At 36.6% G+C, this 11,619-nt stretch overlaps 2 protein-coding genes across 5 annotated transcripts; one reads left to right on the forward strand and one right to left on the reverse strand.

The window, feature by feature from the left end:
* Positions 1 to 139: 139 nt before the first annotated feature.
* Positions 140 to 3,385, forward strand: ZML2 (ZIM-LIKE 2). The gene is made up of 7 exons (XM_011048227.1): positions 140 to 682; positions 974 to 1,069; positions 1,159 to 1,292; positions 1,463 to 1,594; positions 2,075 to 2,180; positions 2,893 to 2,967; positions 3,073 to 3,385. Exons 1-7 carry the CDS (start codon positions 356 to 358, stop codon positions 3,124 to 3,126), a joined length of 924 nt encoding a protein of 307 aa, XP_011046529.1. The 5' UTR covers positions 140 to 355; the 3' UTR covers positions 3,127 to 3,385.
* A 755-nt stretch (positions 3,386 to 4,140) lies between these two features.
* On the reverse strand, positions 4,141 to 8,333 carry LOC105141119 (RNA-binding KH domain-containing protein). 4 transcript variants are annotated; one of them, XR_845315.1, is made up of 8 exons: positions 7,631 to 8,333; positions 6,849 to 7,226; positions 6,151 to 6,402; positions 5,225 to 5,611; positions 5,030 to 5,106; positions 4,808 to 4,950; positions 4,598 to 4,712; positions 4,259 to 4,501 (listed from the first exon to the last, which is right to left on the reverse strand). XR_845315.1 is itself a non-coding variant. In XM_011048229.1 (7 exons), exons 1-7 carry the CDS (start codon positions 8,207 to 8,209, stop codon positions 4,358 to 4,360), a joined length of 1,929 nt encoding a protein of 642 aa, XP_011046531.1. In that variant the 5' UTR covers positions 8,210 to 8,330; the 3' UTR covers positions 4,141 to 4,357. The 4 variants fall into 4 exon arrangements, 2 of the variants coding, with proteins under 2 accessions (XP_011046531.1, XP_011046530.1); XM_011048229.1 differs by lacking the exon at positions 4,808 to 4,950 and having other exon boundaries at positions 4,141 to 4,501; positions 4,598 to 4,709; positions 7,631 to 8,330; XM_011048228.1 differs by lacking the exon at positions 4,808 to 4,950 and having other exon boundaries at positions 4,141 to 4,501; positions 7,631 to 8,330.
* Between the last annotated feature and the right edge of the window lie 3,286 nt (positions 8,334 to 11,619).

The raw sequence follows: 11,619 nt of genomic DNA on the forward strand, positions 1-11,619 counted from the left end.
TTAATTTTCGTTTTTTTTAGAAATAATTTTTTAGTAACAGTCTCCTTATATATTATAAGATGTTTTCAAAAAATAACCTTTTGAATTATATAAATTCAAAATTAAAAGTAACTATTCATAAATAAATCATTGTTAGTCTCTCTCTCTCTCACGATCGTTGATTTTCAAAAACCCCGATCATCATCCTACGGCCACAAATCTCAATCCGATCTCCAATCAAAACCCATTTCAAACCCTCGAAACTCTGGATTTGAATTGAAATCCGATAAGAACCCATTATTTTTTATGATAATATACAAATAATTCACTAAAAATATCAGACTTTTATGTACAGAATTACTGAGCGAGGAGAATTATGATGGATGGCATCAGTGGAAGCAACAATTCTGTAAGGATGCAAACTAGCACAGAAGCTCCAAACCCATCGATGCAGATGCATTATGATCATCATCAAAATCATCAAAATGGGATTCAAATGATGAATAATGCTAATGGGATGATCATGAACAATGGAGATAATGATCATGATCATAATGGCGTGGTGAACGGTGGTGGTGGTGATGATGATCACGGTGGGACCATGATGGTGGCGGCTGATAATCTTGGAAAAGAAAATGGAGATCAACTAACTCTTACATTTCAGGGTCAAGTTTATGTTTTCGATTCTGTTTCACCTGGAAAGGTGAGTTCTTCAATTTGCGTTAAGTTTGCTTCCTTTCCATGCTCAGAGCATTAGTTATTGAGACTGATCAATGGGTTTTCATTGATGTTTTGTTTGTTTATTTTTAAAGAAGTAAAGTTCGAATCTTTTTTGTGCTTGTTTTTACTCCCTTTTGTGTTAATTTTGCTTCAAATGAACTATAGTTTGAAGCTTGGAAACAATAAATAATACATTCTCTATTAATTCTATTTTATTCTTATTATTAGGAGAATGTTTGTAATTGTTTTCTTTTCTTTAAATAATGTTGTGCAGGTTCAAGCTGTGCTCTTGCTGTTGGGAGGCCGGGAAGTGCCTGCTGCAAGCACACCTACTGTTCCAATTACAACACATCATAATAGTAATAATAGGGTATGGTGCTTGATTTATCTAGTGGGTTAATCATGTGTTTACTAGCTTCTGATGTTTTGTTAACGGATTAGTGCTGAATTACACATTAGGGGCTGTCTGGTACTCCCCAAAGGTTTAGTGTTCCTCAAAGATTAGCGTCTTTGATTAGATTTCGGGAAAAGCGAAAAGAACGGAACTTTGACAAGAAAATTCGATATACTGTCCGTAAAGAGGTAGCACTTAGGTATGAAATTTCCTGCTTTATGACTATTGTTTCTCATCCTTGTTTTATTCTCTGTCTGATTGTTTCTCATTTATATGATAACTTGTGTGAGCAATGGGATTTTGATGCTTTATTAGAAACATCAGAGCCTTGGTGTTTTCTCTTGCTAACTTATGCTGTTGGTATTGTAGAATGCAACGGAATAAAGGGCAGTTCACCTCTTCAAAGCCCAATCATGATGACTCTGCATCAGCAGCTACTAGCTGGGGTTCAAATGAGAGCGGGGGCTCTGATAGCAATGGATCCCAACATCAAGAGGCCGTGTGAGTGTTTTATCCTTGTTATTTGTGATTTTCATGGAAAAATATCACGAATTCAATATCTTCTTAACATTGCTGTATATTAGTGTTCTGTGCACCCTGTAGCTGAGGGTAACTTTAGAAGAAGTAACCCTCAAAAGAGATCTCTAGTTTTGAGAAATGGAATGGTAACTTTCTGATGAAGAGTGACACACATGAATAGAATGAAACACATGAAACTAGAGACTAATAAGAGAAAGGCATAGAGAATAGAGGATAATCACTCTAGAAAGAAATGTACATATTCAAGGATGTTTTTAACAAATAAATCTGGCAGAGGAAACATTGAGTGATAACCACCTGCATTTTACATGCTGCAATAATGCTCTTCTCCATGTGCATCATGTTCTCACATAACATTGCTATCTGTCTGCATGTACATGATAATTTTATTCTGTTCAATAAACTAATATATTGATTTCAATGTTTCCCTAAATTTGTTAGTTGTCGGCATTGTGGGATCAGTGAGAAGTCTACACCAATGATGCGGCGTGGACCTGAAGGGCCAAGGACGCTTTGTAATGCATGCGGACTTATGTGGGCAAATAAGGTGAATATCAGGTCTTTCTTTGTACATTGTTTATGATGGAAAGAATATTGGTAAATGATCTTTGCTTTTGAAATATAAGTTTGCTGGTATAAAAACAGAAAATATAGTATTATTATTATTATTATTATATTCTATGGAGATTTATTCCTTAAGCTAGTTCCACAAGTATGAGGGTGATCCTTTTGTTTTGTATTTTTCCCAAATGATGACAGTCAAAGTAATTTCCAGTTGCCTGAGTTCATCAAATGCAGAATGAGAACATACCCAGCTTCAACTTTATTTGGATTATGATTTACGACATGCCAAAGAAATAATCTATAAAGATTAAGAGAATCCTCTTTATTGACACCACCTATATCACATTAATAACAACAATGGCTCTTACTGCTTTTGGTATACATCCACTTGAATGTTTAGGTTAGATCCAAGTAAGCGTATAGTTGAGGTAAAATTGGGGAAGGACATAACTTTAGTTGATATTAAGGAAACAGTGCACACACTTTGTGAAACCATCATGGCATCCATTGATTTCTTATTATTGTCAGGCTGGCATCTTTCTGATTTTTCCCACAAGTTCGTCTTTCTCTCTTACACATGCACCCATTTAATTTTTAGAAAATACAAGGGAATATGATTTCTGAGTAGCTTAAATTTGCATATTACATGGTTTTGTCCATTAACTAGCAGCTTCTTTAAACCTCTAAAACCGCAGGGAACTTTGAGGGACCTCTCCAAGGCAGCTCCCCATACCGGACCCAGCTCTTCTTCCATGAACAGCAATGCCATGGTGAAAAAATATGGCTTTCCATATAAGAAATCTATAAAATGTAGGCTTTTTATCCCATCTTAACCTTTTCTTTTGTTTTCGTGCTTTTTGTTTGCATATTTGCAGGATGGAAATACTGATGGCAACCAAAGAGTCGCATGGAAAAATGACTTCTCATGAGACCATTTATTGCTAGGGCTATAGTTTGTAGGAACATAAGGGTTGAAGTGCTCATCTAGGTTGTTTTCATTGGACGAGTTGTCAAGAGTCGGAGCACTTGCCTTTCGAGTTGCATGCTTCCTCGTTCTTTGTCCGAAAGATGATTCTCGTAAGACAGATTTAGTACGTTTTGTTGTGCTCAGTTTCGAACATATTTTTTCCCATCTTTATAATCGATGTAGGCTTCCTTTTCTAATAAGTTTAAAAAAGGAATCATTTATGTCTATGTAGTCGATAAGGACCTCGTGGTTGACTCCGCACATAAAGCAAGAGAACTGTCTGCAAATTTCCTCGTTGAAATAATCTGATAATTACATTATACTGAACTTCTAAGCAGCGATAGCTCAGTTAGGAGAGCGTCAGACTGAATTTCTATACGTCGCGTGTTCTATCCACGCCACCGCATTTTCATCATTCGTTTTCTCTCTTTCCATTTTTTGTTTTCTTTCGTGGGATAGACACGTCCCCCACGGCTCCTGAGACATGACTATAAACCCTAAACCCATTAAAGCAAATTAGCTGAGGGGATGCAAAGAAACTGAAAACATACTTGTTTTTATATATATATATATATATATATATATATCATAAAAATATAGAGCAAAATTCTCCTATAAATCTTCTATTAAATAGTTAAAGAAGATCACCCAACATTATATTGTAAAAAAAATGATGGAAGTCATAATCAGGTGGCCCTATTAAGCGCTAGAAGTGCTGGATTGGTAATGCAATGCGCTATAGTTGCACCCGGGTTTCTCCAACAAAAACACCAATAATGATGCTTTTGCTACGGTGCAATACATTGCCAAACAGTGCCTAAAAGAGAGGTTTGAATCATGTGCTCTTGGCATTTTCTTTAACATCCGATCCAGAAAAAAATGTATACGACCGAAGTTCCAGTCTAGTTCGCAACAAGGAGTGGAAGCAAGCGAGCTAATCTATGTAGAAGGAAAAAAAGAAGCCAAGCCGCGCATAAAAAACTAGTACAAACTCGATTTTATTTGCACTGAGGAATGAGTTGCTGTGATCATGTCAAGGTAGGACACCAAAACCCCGCAATGGTACAGAATCCTAAGCTTAAATAAAGGAAGAGTACAACTAAAGCATGGTATATACATACTGTTTTTCTCGAAAATCAAATGCACATCTCTTGCCTAGTTTTATACAAATCACCACTTGCCTAAGTAGATGGTCAATGAGTTGTCTGTCCATAAAGAATAAAGGCATGGATTAGGCTCTGTGCAGCACGCATTTGATCTGATGTTCCAGACACTACCACCACACCTTCGGTTGCCCCGGGCTTTGGGTCGTGAATGAGAACATTTGCACCTGAAATCTGAAAGAAAATTGCCAAGTCCAACATTAGAAAATGCTAGCAGATCATTGTATTGATGTTAAAAATTAGTAGCACCAAACCAATATATAAGCCCACCTGTCTGATCTGAGTCAAATTACTATTACTCTCTCCATATACATGAGTCAGCAGTTTTTGAGGAATGAGAACCTCAACAGATGTGCTAGCCATGCTCGGTGCTAGACTTCCACTGCTAAAAATAGAAAAGAAGAAAATGATTAATGGCTCCGTTATAACAATACAGATAATTTTTCTTGCCTCTACTTTGCTTGTCAAATGTCAACTTACACAATGCAAAAACATATGGCAACTTTATGAATTTGCAGATAATCACATGAGTCAGAAAAATGCTTCCTCCCTAGCCATGTTTTTTAATGACTTTTAATCACAAGGCTCTACAAGTGTTTGTGCCACTTGGCTGCTTCACCTCACTGTATTCAGCAGCCCAAGCATTAAGCAGTTAAGCTCAATATGCGGAAGTTATTCAAATCAACAGCATAAAAGCAGTACCTTGAGGGATGCCCATTTCTTGCAACCGAGCCAGAACCTAGATCAGCACCTCCCCTAAGGTTCCCATTGCTAAATGGCTGGGAGGGAAAGGAAAATGAAAACCAAAGAGAATAACAATAGAGTTTGAATCCACTACAGATCAATAAATGAAGTTCAAGTCAAACATCAGGCTATTTGGAAGCAGAAGCCACCAACCTGAGTGGTCCATGATCTTGGAGAACTTTCAAATGGAGGACCATGTCCTGGTCTATCACTACCATATGAATAAGGAGCTCGGTCCAAATTTGGTGGACCACTGCGATCCATACCATATGAAAATGGAGGCTGGTGATCTAAGGGGTGGGAGGGAATAGCAGAACGATCCATGCCTTGGAAAGGTCCAACAGGAGAAGGGTAAGGACCTGGAGAGGTAGGATTAGGTCTTGGCCTAAACTGAGGGGGGTGCATTTCTGGAAATGGGGGTGGTGGATAGGGCAACGGAGCAGTGTTTGAGAATGGTGGCTTCACTGGAAATATAGTGTCCCGAAGTCTGCTTGTTATTTGAAATAAAGCATCCCGTACAGCTTGCAAGCTGCCAAGAACCTGCAAAAAAGCAACTCTTCAGAATTCTGAAACAGACTCGTGTAGAAACAATACATAGAAGGATATAAGGTAAAATTGATAACATAGGACCGTGTCATATCAGAATCATAAAGAGACTGATTTTAATATACCATCAAAACGAGAAGTCAAGGCTAACAGCCAATCCCTTCAACTGGTATGATTTCAATATCAGTTGCAAACTTGCAAGATAGAGGCATGCTATTTTAGGCATTCCTTAAGCTAGTGTGGACTTTATTCCCTTGAACAACCATCTATCTAAAAGAATTTAGAATTAGTTCTGAATGGTAGAAATTTATGTTATCAATTCAGAAACAGCTAAAAATTAAAAGGAACATTTTTGTTAACAGGGAACAAGCTATACAAGATTACAGTAGCCTAACTGGCGCAAAACCACTTGTTTCAAGGGCAAGGCCTAGGTTCAATCAGGGTACATGGAGCATTGTAGGTTTATTTAATAAAAGGAGGAAGATTTTATTCTGAGAGAAAAGAGGGAGAAGATAATAAGGCATGCTAATTACCTGAACTACTTCTTCAGTTTGAGAACCATACTTTGAAGCTTGCTCCTTTGGAAATATGCATATACTAGCACCAGTAACATGTCTCATTTCATTTATGATCTTGCCTCCTTTACCCAACAAAACACCTATCTGTTGTGGATGCACAAGAAGCCGGGCAACAATTCTGGCACCACGCTCAAATCCAATCTCTGCAATTCTGGATTGCACACGAATAACAGCATCCTGAGCAGGAGAATGTCTTTGTTCTGAATTCTGAAAGCGGTCAAACCACTAAAATCGTTAGGAAACCAGAGAATTGGCACATCCCACAAATCTACATAAGGTTCTTATGCTAACAAAACACCCAAATGCCAAAGGTACAATGGCCCTACCCACTTCCACATGATATGCGACCCACCCAGCAAAAGCGATGGAATATCTATATGATAAGACTTAGAAGACTATCCTTAACTATAAAGGAACACTGAATTCCTAAGGGAGATGAAGAGTTTGATATCAGGTTGATCATAACACTGCATTTATCCAAGATATTCTGCTACGAAACACCATTCATTCAGAGGTCATGATAGTAAAAGTCATAATATGATATCATTGTTTGAGTTGAAGAAAGGTCCAAGTCCTAATGACCAATATGCAAGAACAGTTATGCTCTCCAAACTAATCAAATAGTACAGGTCAAGACAGTAAAATCCCCATGCCTCTCTTGCAGATATGACAACCACACGTTCATCTGAATCAGATACACCTTCAGCAATTTTGATAGATGCACCCGTCTCATTTTGCAAAGCCCGTACTACAGAGCCACCTTTCCCTATCAAACTGCCAACCTTATCAGCCTGGCATAACAGCCTAAATACAACGTCCTCTTCAAAATTAGGAGAATACCCTCTTGGATGATAGTCTGCAGCATGATTACCAGGTCCATAACCCCACTGATGCAAGTCACCTTGCGCAGGCATAGCATTTCCATGGAATCCCGCTGCACCAAAATTGGCAGTTTCTGCTCTCGGGCTATCTTGAATAAAACTCGAAACAGACAAGAGTGCTTTCTTAACGGCTGAAAAACTTCCAGTAATCTGCAGAGCAGAACTACACTCAGAAATAGTATACACAACTACAGTATCTTGAATTAAAGTGCTGCAAGTCACAGAAACTAACAACAAATCCCATGTATAGAATGATAATGGTTGATTACCAAACAATTACTGCATGATATATACTTTGTTAAACTCATAAAGCATGACATTTATGGATGGCACTAAAAGAATCACCAAGTAATTCCAAACTTGATTCTAATGCCTTAAATCATTCATTGATTGATTATCAAACTATCATTGCAAGAATTTAACATTGTTGACCTCATAAAGGAAGACATTAACGGAACCACAGCAAATTAATATATAACGCGCAAAACTTTACCAGTAAATTACATATCAATTGTTGCAATACCAAAACTTTATTCAAACTCAAAATTACTTACCAGAAGCAATTCATCACCAGGAGAAGCACAAGCAGGAATTTGCTCGCGATTCGAAACCCTAACTTGTGCTCCACTCTCCACTCTAATTTTCTCCAAAACCTTTGAGAAACTCCCTCCCTGATTACTACCACCACTACCAATCAGAACCTTACACGTCACCACAACAGCTTCGCTCAACTCCTCCTCACTATCCCCTTTCACTATCTTCTCAAAAACCCTAACCACGGCTTTCTTCACTGGACCCCACCCCTCCTCTTCACCACCACCACCACCACCACCAGAACTGCACTCTCCGTCATTGGCATCTTCTTTGTTGTGATCGGAGGTGGCGGTGTTGGAGTCGTCTGATTTGGGGACTTTGCCACTGTTCAGGGTAATGAGGATTATGCGGTCTTCACAATAGGGAATGTGAGGGTCGTCAAGGAGGCGTATTTTGGCGCCGGTGAGAGATTGGATATGACGGACGGTGGAGCCCCCTTTGCCGATGACGGCGCCGGTTTTTAATGACGGGCAGAGGATCCGGATTTGTGTGGGTTCGGTATGGGAGCGCTTGGTGGGAGTTATTGGCGGAGTGTCCATCTCGCAGCGCCTCACTGACCGTGCACAGTGAGTCAGCTAAACAGCACAGGTTGGGCCCTTTTGAAAATTTTAGGGAATTTATATGCTTGATGTAAATAAATAACGTCTTCTTGGTTCTAAATTATAATTTCTTGAATTTCTAAAAAATTAAAATAAAATAAAAAATGATGGCCGCCGCTGCATACTTTATAGTTACACTTACCATGATGGCATAACATAATCATAAAAACCAATTCCGGGTAAGAAAAGGGTAAGACCCGGTCACCAATTAAGAGAATGGACTTGGTCAACCTCTCAAATTAAAGTCAGCAAGTCAACTGGATCTTTGGTCAATCCAGTCAATTTTTTTTTCCTTTCAACCCGAACAGATATAGACATCAAGTTACTTGTATTCCTGATAGATCTGTCAGTTCGGTTAATGTTTTACAACGTTTCATCGGACGCCTGGCAGTTGCTAATTCTCATGGGCTTGTTCATCGATCTAGGATGGTGAATTCGAAAGCCCAGGTATAAATATCTGTACATGTATGTATATGTATGTATATATATATATATATATATATATATATATATATATATTCATTCTTGCATGAAAGAAGAAGAACAATTGGACAATTGGGCTGTATTTAGGCATGGATTAGTGGGCTAGAGCCCTGGTGTTGCTTCTAATCAATGGCTGTCCTCACGTAATTTAGTGCATGGAAATGCATAAGGAAGTTGAAGCCCAAGACAAAATGTTTGCACATCTATGGTATGGAGTGATTTTTGCCAGATAAATAATATGATTTTTCTGCTCTACAAATCAGAAAAATAAGCGAAGCAAGGTCAAATAAATTGCAAACAGTGATATTTCTTTCACAGATTTAAATAATTGGTACACAAATAATAAATCTCAGCTACTTGTTAATTTCTTATGGAATCAAATAGAATACATCCCGGAGAAAGAGATGGAGAATGTACAATCTACCAGAACCAGCACGTCAAACGAAAGAAATAAAATAGAAGCCTAGTCAACGATTTCACCAGTGAACTTGCTGTCGTAGAAGAAGATCATATGTGTTAAACAGGGCTCGTGAATTCTTCAGATGCTGCATTTATTGCAAGTGCTTCCCACCATCTCTTCTGACACCAGGCCGGCACGCGCGAATCAATTTAGTGAATTTTTAAAATAAATTTACGACCTAGCCCTCGTAAGATTTTGTACCAAGTCAAGTGAGGGTTGTTTTCGCTGTGTACTCTTGGTCAATACGTTCAAGATCTAAGTGATATCTAACTTTATTTTATTTTTTATTTTTTTAAATAATATTATTTTCATTATTAAAAAAATATTAATTTTAAATCAACATAGTTAATTTGTGATTCAGATAATAGAGAATTTTCATTATTAAAAAAATATTAATTTTAGTTAATTTGTGATTCAGATAATAGAGGATTAAGTATTATAAGTTTTTCACTGTTCAAAGTTTTATTATTTATAATTTCACACATTATTATACTATGCAAAATCTTATTTTTTTTAATTAGACCCTCAAACTTTTTAATTTATATTTAAATGACTATTTTTTCTCTTTTTTATTTTGTTTAGAAAATATTTTTTAAATAATAATAATTTTTTCAGTTTTCATTTAGATTTGAATTGTTTTTAAATTAATTAATTTATTTTTTTATATGGATGAAATTTATTCTTAAAAGTGATAAAAAATTAGATAATATTTATAACATGTAAAGTCTTATATAATTTTTTCTTTTTTTTTTATTCGATGAATTTAATATATTACTCTATTTCTATTAAATTTTGCTTAAATAAAAACATTATTATAACAAATAAATTTAATAAATACAATCAAATGTATATTTTTAAATTTTTTAACTTTTTTAACTTTTTTTTAAGTATTATTGATATTTATTTATTTGCATAGTTCTCCGTTTACTTTATTGCATGCATGAATATATTTTTTAAATTACAGAAATATCTTAAAAAATCTATATATATATATATATTATAAAAAATAAAAATATCTGACCACAGCATACATGCTATTCTTGTAATTAACGATAGGGTATTGGAGTTGATGGGTTCAGTAAATCAAGAGAGCGGAGCTAAATTGAAAAATGATGGCCCATGTGCGAGTTGCATTTTTGGTTATTAGACTTCGTCACAGGTACAGAATGCTTCCACAAGAAATCATAACCGTTACAGTACTCTACTTTCAATGGGCATCTATCTTCTTTAACCCGAACCCTTTACAGCTAGCATGGGTTAGTTGTTCGTTTTGCTCATGTTTGATTACTGGAGGTTTTTAGTGGACAGTTGACAGAAGAGCAGGAGATCAATGGAAACTCTGCAAGAACTGGTACCGGGGGCGAAGATGCTGGGTGAGCCATTTGCCCAGTACTCCTGTCTATTCCTTGAACCATTTTACTGGATCTGCAGATTCATTAACATTTATTGAATTCTTCTTTTGCCATGCAGCACTCATGATGCGACTGGAACCTTCTTGTCCTTTAACGAGTGAATGATCAAACAGTGCCGAGGCTATATATCAGTGCCCGCAACCGCGCTCGTGTAAAGCGCTGCGGCGGTGGAGTTTCTAAACCGGCTTTTAATTATTAAAAGACACCTTTTCATGATCATAGCTTGAATAAATACGCTTCTTTGATTTGGAGAAAGCTAATCCGAAACTGTCTTTCATCGTGATAATATGGTTGCGTGAAAGCCAGAAAGGTACGGTACTGATTTAGAAACCTTCTCGACCAATTTCTTGTTAATTTATCGATATTTAGCTTAATTTTTCAGTGCTTCTACATTCATCGATTGCAGACCCTTGTCCTCTCTCTGCCTGCCAATATAAATCTAACAGTCGAACTTAACCCTATCCCGCAATCAAGAGAAGAAAAAATAACCAGACTTGATTTAATGGCCCCTGTAAGGCAACATCCGATCGAGACATTTGATGTATAGAAATACGAGAGGTTGAGGATAAGGATAGCAGCGTTCCACTTTCATTATAACTTGCAGCAATGATGCTAGGGCTCGCGGTTTAAGAAAGAATACGGTTACGACAGGATATATTCTTGCATCAAGAATATATCTTACAAAAAGATATTATTTTAACTTTTATAAAATATTTGAAATTGAAAAAAGCTAAATATATAAAAAAGAAGAAATTATTTGACTACGCAAATTTTATTATTTTTATTTTTTATAATTAGATAAAAAAAACAAGAACTAACACAACATCAAAGTATCTCTAATCATGACACAAACATCAAATTACATTCTGGTTATTAAATTTTAGGACAGTGCGGCGAGGTCTTAAGCCAAATAAAAAATTAAAACTGTTAAGACCTTTTCTTTCCTAGATTTACATGTCTTATTCTATTCTATGAGCCAGGCCCAGCAGGTCAAA

Source organism: Populus euphratica, unplaced genomic scaffold (genome assembly GCF_000495115.2).
Source record: "Populus euphratica unplaced genomic scaffold, PopEup_1.0 scaffold250.1, whole genome shotgun sequence".
NCBI lineage: Eukaryota > Viridiplantae > Streptophyta > Magnoliopsida > Malpighiales > Salicaceae > Populus > Populus euphratica.

Coding starts and splice junctions, on each gene's coding strand:
- ZML2 (XM_011048227.1), top strand. CDS start 356: ATGATGGATGGCATCAGTGGAAGCAACAATTCTGTAAGGATGCAAACT. Junction 683..973: donor ATTCTGTTTCACCTGGAAAG/GTGAGTTCTTCA, acceptor AATGTTGTGCAG/GTTCAAGCTGTGCTCTTGCT. Junction 2,968..3,072: donor CCATGAACAGCAATGCCATG/GTGAAAAAATAT, acceptor GCATATTTGCAG/GATGGAAATACTGATGGCAA.
- LOC105141119 (XM_011048228.1), bottom strand. CDS start 8,209: ATGGACACTCCGCCAATAACTCCCACCAAGCGCTCCCATACCGAACCC. Junction 6,403..6,848: donor TTGTCATATCTGCAAGAGAG/GCATGGGGATTT, acceptor GACCGCTTTCAG/AATTCAGAACAAAGACATTC. Junction 4,502..4,597: donor ATTTGACTCAGATCAGACAG/GTGGGCTTATAT, acceptor ATTTTCTTTCAG/ATTTCAGGTGCAAATGTTCT.